Below are 16,211 nucleotides of genomic sequence, written 5' to 3'. Positions count from 1 at the left end.
TCCGAGATAAATAGCTCAAATGGAGAGTGGCCTGACATATGCACAGAAGGTGGACAAAGACCAAGAGCTATCTGCTAGGAATGGCCTATTCATATTCTAGGAGAAATAAGTATTTCATTTTTCCTAGATTTAACATGGTATCAAATTATCTATTTACTTTGTACTTAAACACAACTCAAGATGTAGGATTTCTATCTCAAAATACTCAAACATTGCATGTTTCATCCATTAATTCATCTTAAAAAAAGAAATACTCTAACCTACTGTAGTGTAGACTGGTTGCATGTTTCATCCATTAATTCATCTTAAAAGAAATACTCTGACCTACTGTAGTGTAGACTGGTTGCATCATGGACCTGCTACCACTTTCTAGGGCATCTGGGTGTTCACTGGTATAATTCTTGGCTTTCCCTGCTGCCAGCTCTGCTAAGTCAACTTTCCAGCAGTCAGCATCTTGTTGCTCTTGTCTCTTATCTCAGTCTGCCTTAACCTATGGGTTTTTGTCTATTTATAAAAACAAAACATCATCAAAAAGTCTACAAACAATAAATGCTGGAGAGGGTGTGGATAAAAGGGAACCCTCTTGCACTGTTGGTGGGAATGTAAATTGTTACAGCCACTATGGAGAAAAGTATGGAGGTTCCTTAAAAAACTAAAAATAGAACTACCATACGACCCAGCAATACCACTACTGGGCATATACCCTGAGAAAACCATAATTCAAAAAGAGTCATGTACCACAATGTTCATTGCAGCACTATTTACAATAGCCAGGACATGGAAGCAACCTAAGTGTCCATCAACAGATGAATGGATAAAGAAGATGTGGCACATATATACAATGGAATATTACTCAGCCATAAAAAGAAATGAAATTGAGTTATTTGTAGCAAGGCAGATGGACCTAGAGTCTGTCATACAGAGTGAAGTCAGTCAGAAAGAGAAAAACAAATACTGTATGGTAACACACATATATGGAATCTAAAAAAAAAAAAAGTTTCTGAAGAACCTAGGGGCAGGACAGGAATAAAGATGCAGACGTAGAGAATGGACTTGAGGACACAGGGAGCGGGGAGGGTAAGCTGTGACAAAGCGAGAGAGAGGCATGGACATATATACACTACCAAACGTAAGGTAGATAGCTAGTGGGAAGCAGCTGCATAGCACAGGGAGATCAGCTCGGTGCTTTGTGACCACCTAGAGGGGTGGGATAGGGAGGGTGGGAGGGAGGGTCAAGAGGGAGGTGATATGGGGATATATGGATACATATAGCTGATTCACTTTGTTATACAGCAGAAGCTAACACAGCATTGTAAAGCAAGTGTACTCCAATCAAGATGAAAAAAAATAATATAAAAAAAGAAAAACAAAGCTTTCAGTGTCATTTTAGTAAAGTTTAGGGAAAGTGTGAAAGGCAAATGCATATGTCATTCCTTCATCTTTAATCATGTGTCAGAGAAAATTCTTTTGGTTTATCTAGTGTCTTGGTTCCCAGCTGAAAGGCAGCTGCAACCTGGCTATTTCATGCTGTTCAGGAATAGTCCCAGTGCACACCGTGATCCAGGATGTGGATGATATTTTACATACATTTCTCTGTAGCAATTTATCTGCTAACTTTGTTAGCAATTTATCTGCTAACTTTGCTAGGCTTTGATTTTTTTCTGCAATTTTAAAAATAGTTTGATATTTTCATTTTACATTTGACAACCTTTGAATTTTAAACCATGCAAGGTAACAAGACTTTTTTTCATTGAAGCTAAAATTTTGTATTTCAATAGAAGAAATATGAGCTATTAATATTAACCATTACGATCAAGAGGATGTTCTGTTTTTGTTTGAACTTAGTGCTTATGAGATTTATTCAGAAACCAGAGGGTGATTACTTTTGTTTTTCATGGTGCAAGATATCATGCAGTCTTGCCAGCTCTCTGACCATATCCCATTCTAGATTTGCAACTATAAAATGATGAAAAGATGAAAAAGAACAATATTTAATACTTCAGCTAAATCCAAGTTCTTTCATTTCTAACAAAAATGACCTAAGGGGCACTTGAGTTTTATAGAGAAGTGTGCTTTCCACTGAAAATATACCTGAAGCAACCAATCTATACAAGATGACTATGAATTATAAAAGCTGAAATAATTTTCTAAAATAGGTGGAAGTTTTGTTTTAGCTTATATGTCAAGAACGATTTTGTGTGAATCAGAGTACTAACATAGAAGTGTGGGATTCCCGTTCAGTTTGAATTAGATACCTTCTAGTGATGGTGTTGAAAAATCCATACGAGAAATATGGATAACTTGATAACTTGACTGTAGTTCTGGCTTTGACAGTAATTAACAGGGTAAGCTTGAAATAGGTACTTACCCATCTGAGTATTAGTTTTCTTTTTTCTAAATTGCGGAAGTTGGATATGAGGATCACTAATGTCCCTAAACATTTTAGGGTGCGAGTGTTACAGTAAACTCAAAATTGGTCCTATGATGGGCCAGTTAGTGTCTGGTGTGCTAGAGCTACTTTAGTTATAATTTGGTTAATAATATACTAAATCTGTTTTTAAAGTAAATCTTAATATTTTTTCAAGGAATTCTAGAAATCTGTTTAAGTGCAAGAAATTAAAATCAGTTGGTTTTTCACAGATTGCTACAGGTAAGTAGGTGGCTGAGTATAGAATTTATTAAACAAGTACCATTACTTTTTTTAAACATGCATTTTCAGGTATATTTGAATGAAAATATATTATAATTTTCTACCTTTCTAACCCCTTTTGGGCATGCGCATGTACACCCAGTGCGCCCACACACACATGCAGATGTATGCTTTTTTGCTATTGTCATACCTATAAGATTTGGGACAGATGCAACAATGTCAGCCTCTTAATTCCAAAAGTGAGTTCTGTTGGAATTCTGTGGAGTGAAAATTGTTAGCATTACTCTATTGTGGAAATATATATTCAATATTCTTTTGGAGAAGAAGTTGAATTTCACCCAGTTAATAGCCGAACTTTACTCTGTTGCAGCTCTGGATCCTGAATAAGAATCTGTAGGTAGAATTGTTACTCTTATCTCTTTTCTGTTTGAAGAAATTTCATATTGTGCGATGCTGTGCTTGGTTGCCTATTCAATATGATAAACATTTTATTATCAATTACCATATAGGAAAGCATGGCCAATACTGAAGTGCCTGTTCTATAACCTTGATGTTTCATTTAACAACAGTGGTATAATATAGCTAACACTTACTGAGTGCTTATCATGTGCTAAGCGCTGTTGTAAATATTTATACATATTGACCCATTTAATCTTCGTAACAACCCACATGGGTGAGGTATGACAGTTATGGACTGAGACACAAGTAAATGAAGCCTGCCCAATACCTCACAGGAAGAAAGGGTGAGGCCAGGATTCCAGTTCAGGCATTCTGGCTCTAAAGTCTGAATGCATAACCACAACACTGCTTCTCCAAATCCTTTAATATTACTATTACTTTAATCAACTTAGATGATGCAAAAGTTAAAGGATCTAAAGGCCTCGTGATCCTTAGTCTTTCCAATGTCCTTGGTGAAGCTGAAAGCTTCATGCTGGACATCTTCTCATGGTCAAGATGACCAGAAAATCGGATGTCTCATCACCTTGAATACATATTAAAATCCAGTTGACACTGATCAGTAGAGTTGTTGTTACATACATTTTTGAGCAAAATTAGGTCTTAGTGACGTTGAAACATTACCTCAAGATAGATAAGTTGCATTTATTTTCATGCAGAATATTCATAGCCTGCACTGATCATCCCAGTGCTTAGTCTGCTTTTACTGCAGTTAAGCTAATTACAACAGCACTGTATACATGTGCTCATTGTCTATACGTGCTCATGAAGAAGAATAATGGCTCACCTGTGCCGCTGCTGGGCTTAGCTTGCTGGGATCATAGCATCATCTTGTTCTGGAGTCCAGCCTGCAATTAAAAGTTGCAACTTTTAATTCTTCAGGTCCCCCAGTTTTTGCATTCTCTTTGGTCCTTTTCATCCCTGCTTACTTTGGCAAATTCTTTTTGAATTTATCTTTAAAATTTCTTTTTCAATCAAATGCAGCTAATCATAGTCAACACTCACTACATTCTATCTCAAAACCTCTTTGCACAAAGCTGTCATTAGAAATATTTTCTCCCAGTTTATGCCAGCAAATATTTTGCTACCACATGGCTTGGGCCACCATTTTTATTGCCTCCTGCAACAGTTTCCTCACTGCCTGGCTTGGAAGCCAGTGTCACACATTTTAGGTTTTGTCATAGCAGCAGTTCAGCATCTCGCTGCCACTTTCTGCAATACTCAGCCATCAGTAACAAACAAACCTGTTATCTCAGCAGCTAACGATAGCAAACACTTGTTTGTTGCTTTCACTTCATGACTGTTGGGCTTGGCTTGGTTCAGCTCAACATTTTTTTCTCGTTCCAGAACCTAGGTTGAAGGAATAGCAAAACTTTGGGATATACTATTCACATAGTAGAGGACCTTAGCAAGAGGACAGGCCATTCAGGCGGCCTCATTTAAGATGCTCACGTTTCACTGGGCAGAGCAAGTCAATTGATTAAGCCCAAAGTGGGTAGGGAAAGTAATGTCCACCCACAGGGAAGCCTGCCATGGGAGGGGAGCAAATAAATACAACTGTGTATACACATATTTAGTCTGCCTTGCCCAAGATAGGACATTGAAAATTTGACCTAAAATAATATACTTTCTCTTTGTTTATTTTGAACCATTTAGGGTCAGGTATAAATGGAGATTCAAAGGACATAACTGCCTACCACACAGTGTTTCTTTCAGCCATATTAGGAGGAACAATAGTCATTGTCATTGGATTTTTTGCTGTACTTCTTTGTTATTGCAGGTAAGAACAATATTAATGTGTATGAACACAGAGACTATCAGGTTATAGTATCATGTCTGTGTATTACAATGTTAGTAGAAATCAATGGTTTGATCTTTAAAATATGTAGATTAAAATAAAAATGGATATATTCCTAGAGTAGCATTGCATATATTAATAAACATATTATGAGATGATTTTTTAAAATGAAACCTTCTAGATAAGTTTTAAACATTTTTTTGCCTTCTCTTCTACTCTAGGGATAAGTGTGGTACTCCACAGAAAAGAGAAAGAAATATCACTAAACTTGAGGTCCTCAAGAGAGACCAGACAACTTCAACAACTCACATAAATCACATCAGTTCAGTCAAAGTTGCATTAAAAACCGAGGACAAGTCACAGTTATTCAGTGCCAAAAGCTCCTCGTACAACCCTCAGAAAAAGGAACCATCAAAGGTAGAAGCAGAAGAAAGAGTTTCCATGGTAAAAACTCGGGACAGTTTAAAAATCTACAATGAAGATGTTTCATTTCTGTCAGTCAATCAAAATAATTACTCAAGAAACCCAGCTCAGTCTTTGGAGCCCAGTGTAGGGTCCAAACAACCTAAACATATTAACAACAATATATCTTCATCTCTAGGTGATGCTCAAGAGGAAAAGAGGTATCTCACAGGTAGTGAAGATGTGTATGGGCATTCTCACATTCCAGAACAGCTTATGCATATCTACAGCCAGCCCATTGCCATCCTTCAGACATCTGACCTCTTCTCCACTCCAGAGCAGTTACATACTGCTAAGTCAGCTACTTTGCCAAGAAAGGGACAGTTAGTCTATGGCCAATTGATGGAACCAGTAAATAGAGAGAACTTTACACAGACATTGCCCAAAATGCCAATGCATTCTCATGTACAGCCTCCAGATGCCAGGGAAGAGAATATCCCACTCGAAGGTCAACAGAGCTTGCCATCCCAAACTTCAGATTGGAGCCGGTATTCAAACAGCCTACTAGAATCTGTTTCTGTTCCTGGAACACTAAATGAAGCTGTTGTAATGACTCCCTTTTCATCAGAGCTTCAAGGAATTTCAGAACAGACCCTCCTAGAACTGTCCAAAGGAAAGCCCTCCCCCCATCCCAGAGCCTGGTTTGTGTCTCTTGATGGAAAGCCAGTCGCACAAGTGAGGCACTCCTTCATAGACCTGAAAAAGGGCAAGAGAGCCCAGAGCAACGACACGAGTCTGGACTCTGGGGTAGACATGAATGAGCACCACTCAAGTAGAAAACTGGAGAGGGAAAAAACGTTCATCAAAAGTATGCATCAGCCTAAGATCCTTTACTTAGAAGATTTAGACCTGAGCAGTAGTGAGAGTGGAACCACTGTCTGCTCCCCTGAGGACCCAGCTTTAAGGCACTTCCTAGATGGAGGGAGTGGAGCTATCATGGAGCACCCTGGGGAAGAGTCCCCAGGAAGAAAAAGCACCGTTGAAGATTTTGAAGCCAATATATCCCCCACTAAAAAAAGGGGAAGACCACCACTCGTCAAAAAAGATAGCAAGACTAATATCTGGAAGAAGCGAGAGGAACGCCCACTGATTCCCATCAATTAACACCAAGAGTGGTCGTGTCTCTGCTGTCTCGTGCTGTTTAGTCTTGCTTGTTGTTGTAAACTGCCGTATGAACTTCTGCAGAAGTTGAGACTGAGCAATCTCATGGTCCCTGGACATGTCTCAAGCAGAGTAAATAGTAAAATGGTAATTCAGTAGTGAGAGAAAGAAAGATACCAAGGAATGCTTTTTCTGGCCTATTCTTTTCATTTATTTTTGGGTGATGAATTTGAAGTATCCAAGAGTTCAAAATGTAAAATAGCTTCAAGATGTTAGTTATCCAGAAATGTTGCTCAGTCAGCAAGTTGAGTCCTGACTCTGAAGAATAACAGTGAAAAGTGTACTACTAAAAAATGTTGCTTCTGCTTTGATGACTACCCCTGTGAAATGTTTAGAAATGAAACTGTATTCTTCAGGTATCATATTCTTGTGAAATGTTACTATCATGTTTTCCACTGCCTATACTTGAAAATAACTTGATAAATATTCTGGATTGATGTTATTCTAGAGTTCAAAGGCCAAACCTCATTTTCTTTCTTTTTTAAACAGCATGTGTATTGTTATCAACCCAAAAGTAAATTCCATACTCACATAAGATGGGCAAGAAGCTACTTGGTTGTTAGAGAGGGAAATGCCAGCTCTTTGGTTGTTTTTGGATACAACGTCACAGAATAAAAAGGTGTTAGTTTATTCAGAAATCTGAGAAATGAATGCCCTGATACTGAATTTTTATTTAAAAATGTCTTACCCCCTTCCCCATCACCAAAAGTGAAGTGAGCTTAGCTGTCAAGGAAAACTTTTTACCAATCTAAAAAAAAAAGAAACCCAAACATTCCTCCCCCTCCCCAGTTTTTAGTTTGACTCACTGATACATGTAGGCTAAAATCAGTTTTAAGGTATTTCTTCTATTTAAAAAAATTTAGTCACTTAAACACTATTAAACTTGATTTAAAAAATCAATGAATTGAAAGTTTCTTATGAACACTCAAAATTAAAATATGTGGAGCTAAAGGAAGTAAATATTTCAATATTTTCTGAAATGTCAAGCAGAAAAAAAAAAACGCCATTTCCCTGAGACTCAAAAATACCTTCATGATACTAGGTGTAGATCCAGATCTTTTTTTTCAGTTGACATTCATAAAAAATGTTTGGGAAAAACAGTTTCAATTTCATGGGAAAAGTAAAAGATTTTTCTTAAATCACTTAAATGCTTTAAGTTATATAACATCTTTTCCAAGTTTGGAAGTCATATATTCATATTCTTTTCATCATAGCAAAGAATTCAGTGTGAACACATTCAACAGCTGTTTTTAATTATGTGTTTTCAACTCCAAATTATCATTCATATGTCCTAAAAATGAAGCTCTTTGTTAATTAAAATCAGCTCACCCATTTTTTCTTAATTTCCATAAAGACAGATGTCTGAAGCAGCTTTCCCTTTCCCCTGGGGAAAAAATGAAACTAAATTGCTTTATTTCTCATGCCCTACTAATTAACTTGGAAGCAACATAGAGACCCAAGGCACATAAACAAGTTGAAAGAACTAAAATTAGCCACATTAGCTTGAGTCAAATTATATAGATATACAACAAAAGGCAACAGCTTTTTCCCCAAGACAGTAGACTTCAGCCAGTTTTTTCCTGCAACCACTTCTGAAGCATCTAACATGTCAGATGACACTCCTACCTTTCTGTATTAACCCGAAGAATTTAAGACCTAGGCAAAAGTTTGCTATATTCTACCCCAATCCATGAAAGAGATAAATGTTTTGGATAATACCTAGATTTACTTTTTTTGGGGGGGGGGGAGTGATAAGGTCCAAAATTAGAAGCGGCTTTTTATTGGTTTACACAGAAAGATGTAGTAAAAGCGGCATAAATGAAAACGATTTGGAAAAGGTTAAGGAGTTAGTGCTCTGCTGAAGTGCCTTTGATATAGATTTGCTTTATTAGAAGGATATGATAACATCTTTCTTAAATGTGCATTTTCTTTCTGTTAGCCAAATTAAACAGATGTGCCGTTTTATTAATTAAAAATATAGACCTCGTGTTTCACGTTGGAACAATGAATTTTGCATGCAAGTGACATCTCTTTGTGTGTTTAATTATTGTTTGAATCCAGTTTATATTGATACATTGTTTATGTTGGAATGAAGTTAGAAACTATATAGTAATATATTGCACTTCAATATTTTAAGTGTATATTTTCCCCACCGTTAAAAATGTTTAGGGGCTTCCCTGGTGGCGCAGTGGTTGAGAGTCCGCCTGCCGATGCAGGGGACGCGGGTTCGTGCCCCGGTCCGGGAAGATCCCACATGTTGCGGAGCGGCTGGGCCCGTGAGCCATGGCCGCTGAGTCTGCGCATCCGGAGCCTGCGCTCCGCAACGGGAGAGGCCACAGCAGTGAGAGGCCCGAGTACCACAAAAAAAAAAAAAAAAAAAAAATGTTTAATCTCTTATCTTGGTAATGGAATACACACATTGATATAAGGGTATACCATTCAGGTATGCCACTTACTCATTCTTGTATAAAGGAAATGAGAAGATGTATCCCCAAGGGCTTTTCTAGAAATACTTTTTTTGGTTTCAGAATAAAGTCTTATTTTTTTATACACTGCACATTCTGTTCTCAATTGGGAAGTATAGGCAATTTATCTTTTCTAATGATCCAAACAAAATGTGTAACTTCTCATTTGTGAGTAGTTCACGAATTTCCTGTTAAAAAGCTGAAGCCATCTACTTTTTCTTAACCCAAGTGATAATAAACCTGCAATATTCACAACTTTCTTAAAATTTTTAAATTGAAAACTAAGTTTTTTGCAAATGAAAACCTTGAGAATTTTGGTCACAAATTGTTAACATCTGTGGATCCTTTATATATACTTTGGATATATCTTAAAGGCAAAATTATCCCTTAATTAACTGATGGGTTCGTTTACTAAAGCACCAGCTATATGTATTTTTGAATACATATTATCTTGAATTTATAAAATCCATTTTTATGACATTTATGCAGTTGTATAGGGATTATGCCCTTTTATAATACACAGTATACCACGAAGGTCACCAGTATTGAGGAATAAAAGCACTTCTTTGCTTTGGCAGTCATTTTCAGATCACTTTCTATGTGTTTGAATCCTCTGGTATCAATACATAGTATAGAGTTTTAGGGGTCTGTGGGTCAAATTTCGTCCCTCAAAACTTCCCAGGAAGGTGAAGCTCCAAGTTACATATTCATTTATAGGGAATGAAGTACTCATTTCTCCATGTACTAGAGTTGTAAAGAATTTGACTATGTTAATTTCCATCTCAGACCTAGAGTTGACATTTTGCTCTCTTGTTTCCAAGTGTTTCTATCTTTTGTATTCTTTCATCAGAGGAATCTCACATTTCAGTGTACTTAGTGCCATTACTAGGATATTTACTGCTGAAAACTGTTAACAATCTGAAGATTTGAAAAATGTTAAACATAGTTCAGTAAAGATAATAAAATAAATCTAAAAATGTACTTGATGCATTGTTTTATTTTGGGTAAACTATGAAACATTCCTCCCTAAACTGTTGTTTAATATAGTGGATATTCAATTATTTTTTCTTTATTACACTCCCTACAGTAAAATAAACATATTTGAATACCCTTTGTTTATATAATGAACTTGATTTCTCTTTGTATTTCACGTTCTCCAAGGTTCACATTTTTACTACTAAAGCTGAGTATAGACATTATTTTTCCATTCAATGAGAATACTTTTCAAGATAATCTGATAGATATTTAGGTAGTTGCAGTTTTATATTCTAAAGGAGAAATGCTATAATACACCCTCCCACAGCCCCTGCAAAAAAATTTCTTTTGACTTTAAACCAAAGACTAAATGATGACACAAAGGCTGTTTACACTTAGAGAGCTGGATCTCCTTCAAGACCCCTTCTGCTCAGTTAATTGAACAATGCCCAAGTTCATGCAGTCTGTATTTTGGGGCTTTAGAATATCTTTTAGAATGATTATCCTGACTTCATGTTTTTAGACATTTTGTACAACTTAAATAAATATGGTACTAGAAATACCTGTGGTCAGTTCTAATGGGAATTGGGCTCTGAATCTACTCACAAACACAGTGGAGATTATGACCCTCAACACTGGTGTTGAAATAGACACTTCCGCTTGGATCCCCAGGTGCAAGCCAGGCTATGGCCACCTTTGTCAGGGCCTGGTCTCCATCTAGGAGAGTGTGGAGTCTTAATAGAAATGATGCAGCCCCCGGAAGAGTCATGCAGGACCCAACCTCACATGGAATTGGTTGTAACAGAAAAGAGATTTCATAAACCACAATCAGAAATTTAGCTTCCAAAAAGACTGAAGTTCATGAACTGTTCATCACATTCTCAAGGGAAATTAATATGGGAAGACGGATATGTAGGAACTACAGGAAAAAAAGTGAATGGAGTTAGTAGGTATTTTTAAAAGTTTATCAAAAGTCTTCACTCATCAGTTCTTGATAATTGTGACAGCTAATCAGGGACCCTTCCTTTGAACTACATGCTGGAAAAATGTTAAACTATATGGTACTGTTGCTTTATCTAGACTTCATAAAATCATCTTTTGGCCTTTTTATAGGTGGATTTCTTTATCATAAGCTACAGTGAGATAGCTTAATTCCAACAGTAAGCTCTCTCTAAATAAATTGCGTTAATTTCTTTTGCAAAATCAGCCCTATTGTCTTAGATTTGGATATGTTTTCTCCATCAAAATAGATAATTTTTGGGCTTCCCTGGTGGCGCAGTAGTTAAGAATCCGCCTGCCAATGCAGGGGACACAGGTTCGAGCCCTGATCCGGGAAGATCCCACATGCCGCGGAGCAACTAAGCCCATGTGCCACAACTACTGAGCCTGCACTCTAGAGCCCGCGAGCCACAACTACTGAAGCCCATGTGCCTAGAGCCCGTGCTCCACTACGAAGAGTAGCCCCTGCTCGCCGCAACTAGAGAAAGCCCACATGCAGCAATGAAGATCCAACGCAGCCAAAAATAAATTTATATGAAGAAATAAATATTTTTCCTTTGACTTGTTTTCTTATCTTTTTCCTTTATTTTGGGCCTCTAATTTGGGACTGTGCACTTCTCACCATTGACTTAGTATTTTTTCGTTATAAAAACATTTTCAGTTTGACTAGAGAAAAATTGATTTCTAGGACTTCCCTCGTGGCACAGTGGTTAAGAATCCACCTGCCAGTGCAGGGGACACGGGTTCCATCCCTGGTCCGGGAAGATCCCACATGCCATGGAGCAACTAAGCCCGTGCACCACAACTACTGAGGCGGAGCTCTAGAGCCCACGAGCCACAACTACTAAGCCCATGAGCCACAACTACTGAGCCCGTGTGCTGCAACTACTGAAGCCCATGTGCCTAGAGCCCATGCTCTGCAACAAGAGAAGCCACCACAATGAGAAGCCCACATTGCAACGAAGAGTAGCCCCTGCTTGCTGCAACTAGAGAAAGCCCACGTGCAGCAATGAAGACCCAATGCAGCCAAAAATAAATAAAATTTTTTTAAAAAAAAGAAAAATTGATTTCTAGACAATTACAATTTATAATACTAAATACCAAAAGTTAACTCAATTACAAATGATGGAGAAACATTTTCATTAGATATATATGAAAAATTTCTTAAGGGAAAAATAACTATTTTTCTTGATAAATACTTTCTTCCTAAGATAGCTAAGATTAAAGATCACATTTTAAAATTACCTGTGGTGTTTGTCAAAACACTGCAGTAAAACTTTTCTCCACTTTGTGTTTGCTATAGTAGATGAATATCTGCCTGTTTCTGTTGGGAAAGTTCACGTGTTGAGAAGAAGCATATGGTATTTTTTTAACCTTTGGTGGCAAAACTTTTCTTGGTTGAACTCTATATTTCCTCATTTTCAAACCTACACTTGTTACAATTGTAAATAATATTCCACAGTCCGGTAGGGATACTCCAGTTTCCCAAATGATTTAGTCTATTTTTTTCTACTTATATTCTTCAGGTTGACTAGAAGTTTCATAATTCATATGTTGACTGGTTCTAATCCCTATAGACCTTATTAAAACACTAGGCTAACTGCAGACATTCTAATTCAAAACAAACCTGATAATTACATTCCCAGGAGTCTCTGGCCTTATTACACTTGAACACCTTGGTTAAGAACATTTCCTAAATACTGTACTGAAAAGTAGAATTGTAGCTATTAAGTAACGTGCAGTAGATATATATTTTTTCAAAATAATTTTTATTTTATATATCCCCATATTTCAGTCTGGAAAATAAAGATTTTTTTTGTTTTATGTAGAAAATATTTTTAAAGTAAATTTATTCAGCTTAAATTTATCTCTAATATCCAGCATTCTGAAATAAATACTATCTTGAAACCCTGAGTTCTAACTTAGATAACTTCTGAAAGACTTGTGTCCATTAAATACAGAAATGTTTAATTATTAACATGTACTTTTACATATATTCTTATTATTAATTTTTTAATTTGGTGTTTGTTACTGATTATTTGGGTAACTAGGTGACTGCAGGAAGGCTTGAGAGGAGATCTGTCATTTTCTTTTGGATACTCTAAGTTAAAAGGATCAGTGTGGTATCTAAGAGATTTCCTGTGCACCTTTGAATCCATCTTGGGTTAGCTATTAGGGTCACATCAGATGTTAGATATGCAGGCAGTAGAGATTTGGAGAATTTCAGATGGTTGTTTGAAGCTACAGGCGAAGGTGAGATGGTCAAGAAAGAGTATGTATGGTGAGAAAAGACTCCCACTGATGTCATTAAATTATTTATGTAAAAAATAACTTAAAAATATAAGTAAAATATCAATTCTATTTAAGAATATTGGTTTTACAAACAAACTGATGTGTATATATTTAAGTTGAAAGTAAAAAAGACAGTGACTTCAGCATCTCCTCTTATATTTCATAGATACGACTTTCACTTTACATCTCAAGCTGAATATAATTTTAATTTTTGTAAGTAGAATCTTATTTAAAAATAAGTGGCAAATAAGTCAATTTCTTCATTACTAAATTTGTTCTTTTTTCCTATCTTGCATTTTCACAATGTAGATTTTCAATAAATATTTTACAAGTAATGGAGCAAACGTTAGGAGATCTGGGTTCAAGCCATGACACTTCACATTTCTAGTAAACTTCAGTTTCCTCATGTTACGTGGCTCTGACAATGTTCAGGACAGTAATATTGTAAGACTGAACGTGGTACAAAGGAAAAGCACAGACCTGGCAAATATTAGTTATTGACCTATGGCACTACGTTTGATGAATTTACAAATTACAAGGGGTCACTTTTGTGATTCAATCCTTTTTAACCCATAGGACTATCTCCAATTAAGAGCTGATTATCACTGCACACTAACACCTATATCACTGATAGCTAATTATCAGAGTGTAGCCTCCAGATGCCAGAGTTCTTCTTACAGCCACTATTGTGCTTTTTCACTTAGGACCATTAGGAATTGGGGAAAGAAGAGAACCACTCAAATTATTTAGGGAATTTGATAAATTGGGGTACAGCTCTCATGCATATCCTGCCTCCCATACTTCATATTGTCTCATATAACTCAATAACTGCTCAGCTATCTAGAATGATTTAGCAACAACCATCAAAGAGGCATAAAAAAGAGGGTTTTTATGGACCCATTATTCAGTGATTCATGAATCAAAGAACCTGAGTTATTTCTAAACATCCTCACCCTAGTAGTTTTCTCCTACATTTTTATTAATCTGAAATATATGTTATACAAACTAGAAGTATTTAATTATACAGTTTCCTTCAGAAACAGATTGTTTCTAGAAAACTTTTTCTTGATCTCTTCACTGATATTTTTAATGTATTCTAAAACTTGTAAAAAATGGACCAAAACATTGAGTAGGAGCTTTCCTGGTAGCCTGAAGAATGAAGTCCATAGAAGAAGAATAAAACACGTGTGTTTTCAGTCCAGAGAACCCTCAGTTATCAGGTCAACCGTCTCTTCAAAGTGTCTGTTGAGAGCAGCTTTTTTGCAGAATTGGTGCTAACTTCACCCCCCACCCCATTTCATTAATGCAAGAGGAAGATGGGGAAGCAGAGAAGTGCCCTTTCTGGGGAGAGGTTGTCATTGAAGGGAGCTACCCCTCACCTCACCCCCTGTAGTGGTGAAAGGAGCATTTTACTGGTACTCCTCCCAGAAGTTTCAGTGGGGGGACAAGAGGACCACCAGTGAAGTTTGGGGGTATCTACAATAAGGGGACACAGACATCTCTTTCTATGATTGGATTGCTGTCCTGTCCTAGTGCAAGTGGGGGAAAAGTACTGTGGGAGATGGCATTGTGATGCCACCAGGTGGGAATAAGAATTATTTCTTTTTTGGATCAGATCAAGATGGCAGAGGAGTGGGACATGGAGCTCACCTTCTCCCACAAATACATCAAAAATACACCTACATGTGGAACAATTCTCACAGAACATCTACTGAATGCTGGCAAAAGACCTCAGACTTCCAAAAGGGCAAGAAAATCTTCATGAAACTGGGTAGCACAAAAGAAAAAAGAAAAAAAAAAAACGAAAGGAATTGTGATGGGACCTGCATCCCTGGAAGGGAGCTGTGAAAGAGGAAAGGTTTCTGCACACTGAGAAGTTGCCTCACTGGTGGGGAGGTCAGCCAGGACAGAGGGGGAGCTTTGGAGCTTCAGAGGAGGGTGCAACAACCAGTTTGCAGAAGGCAAAGGGGAGAGAGACTTGCAGAGACAGTCTGTGTCACCGCCTGGTACTCCCGGGCCTGAGATGCTTGCTCATCTACTGTGGTGGGTGGGGGCTGGGTGTTGAAGCTCTGGCTGTGGAGGTCAGACCTGGGGAAAGGACTGGGGTTGGCTGTGTGGAGACAGCCTGAGGGGCCTGGGGTATGGTGCGCCCCAACCAAGGGTGTATGGGAAGAAGCCTGGGCCCGCCAGAGAGGCAAGGAGAGGAGGGTGTGCAAGGAGAGGGGTGGGACCACCATAAGAGTTTCTTTTTCTGTGTGTGTGCACTCTCAGGCAGGAGGGCACTGCCTACACAAGCTCCAGGGGTGCGTGCAAGACACCGCTGCCATCTCAGACTCCAGAGGTGGGTGCAGACTGCTGTCACTGCCAAGGGTCCTGCGAGTAGGTGTCACTTGCTGCCCCCACCTTCCCAGGGGCAGGCACAGGCCACTCACCTGCACAGCCCCTATCAAGGGAATAATGGCCAGCACATGCTAAGGAAAGAGACAGCCAGCATCCGAACCAAAAACAGCCCTCATGTGAAAAAAATATTAAACCCACACAAGCTAGGCGGGGACGCTCCCACATATAAATAGCCCCACAAGACTATAGTAGATAATTGTCTCTCCTAAGCTCACAGAGTAAAAGAAATATAAGCAGAATGAAGAAGCAGAGGAACCACTCCCAGATGAAAGACCAAGAAAATTCCCCTGGAGGAACAAACGGTGAAACAGACCTCTTCAATCTAACAGACACTGATTTCAAAAAGGAGGTAATGAAAATACTGAAGAAATTAAGAAAGGCTATCAACAGAAATGTAAAAAGGAACTAGAAACTAAAAGGAGGAGCCACGAAAAATTAGAAAATTCATTTGCTGAGATGAAAGCCGAGCTAAAGGCAATGAATAGCATAATGAATAATGCAGAAGAAATAAGTGATCTGTAAGACAGAATAATTACCCAATCAAAACAGCAGA

The 16,211-nt window shown here is 37.8% G+C and overlaps 1 protein-coding gene across 2 annotated transcripts in view; it reads left to right on the top strand.

Annotated features, from left to right (window-relative positions):
• The window catches only part of FAM171B (family with sequence similarity 171 member B), a 66,752-nt gene extending 56,685 nt beyond the window's left edge, over positions 1-10,067 (top strand). Inside the window, exons 7-9 of one of the 2 annotated variants that reach the window (XM_032638412.1) lie at positions 4,763-4,886; positions 5,126-5,348; positions 5,506-10,067. In XM_032638412.1, the coding sequence (XP_032494303.1) occupies positions 4,763-4,886; positions 5,126-5,348; positions 5,506-5,694 (536 nt within the window). In that variant the 3' untranslated portion in view covers positions 5,695-10,067. Of the gene's footprint in view, positions 1-4,762; positions 4,887-5,125 lie in introns of both variants that reach the window. The other variant, XM_032638411.1, reaches the window with a different exon arrangement.
• The last annotated feature ends 6,144 nt before the right edge of the window (positions 10,068-16,211 follow it).

This window comes from Phocoena sinus, chromosome 7 (assembly GCF_008692025.1).
Source record: "Phocoena sinus isolate mPhoSin1 chromosome 7, mPhoSin1.pri, whole genome shotgun sequence".
NCBI classification, from domain to species: Eukaryota; Metazoa; Chordata; class Mammalia; order Artiodactyla; family Phocoenidae; genus Phocoena; species Phocoena sinus.
The sequence above is the reverse complement of the archived record's forward strand: the minus strand, read 5'-3'. Positions and strand labels throughout refer to the sequence as shown.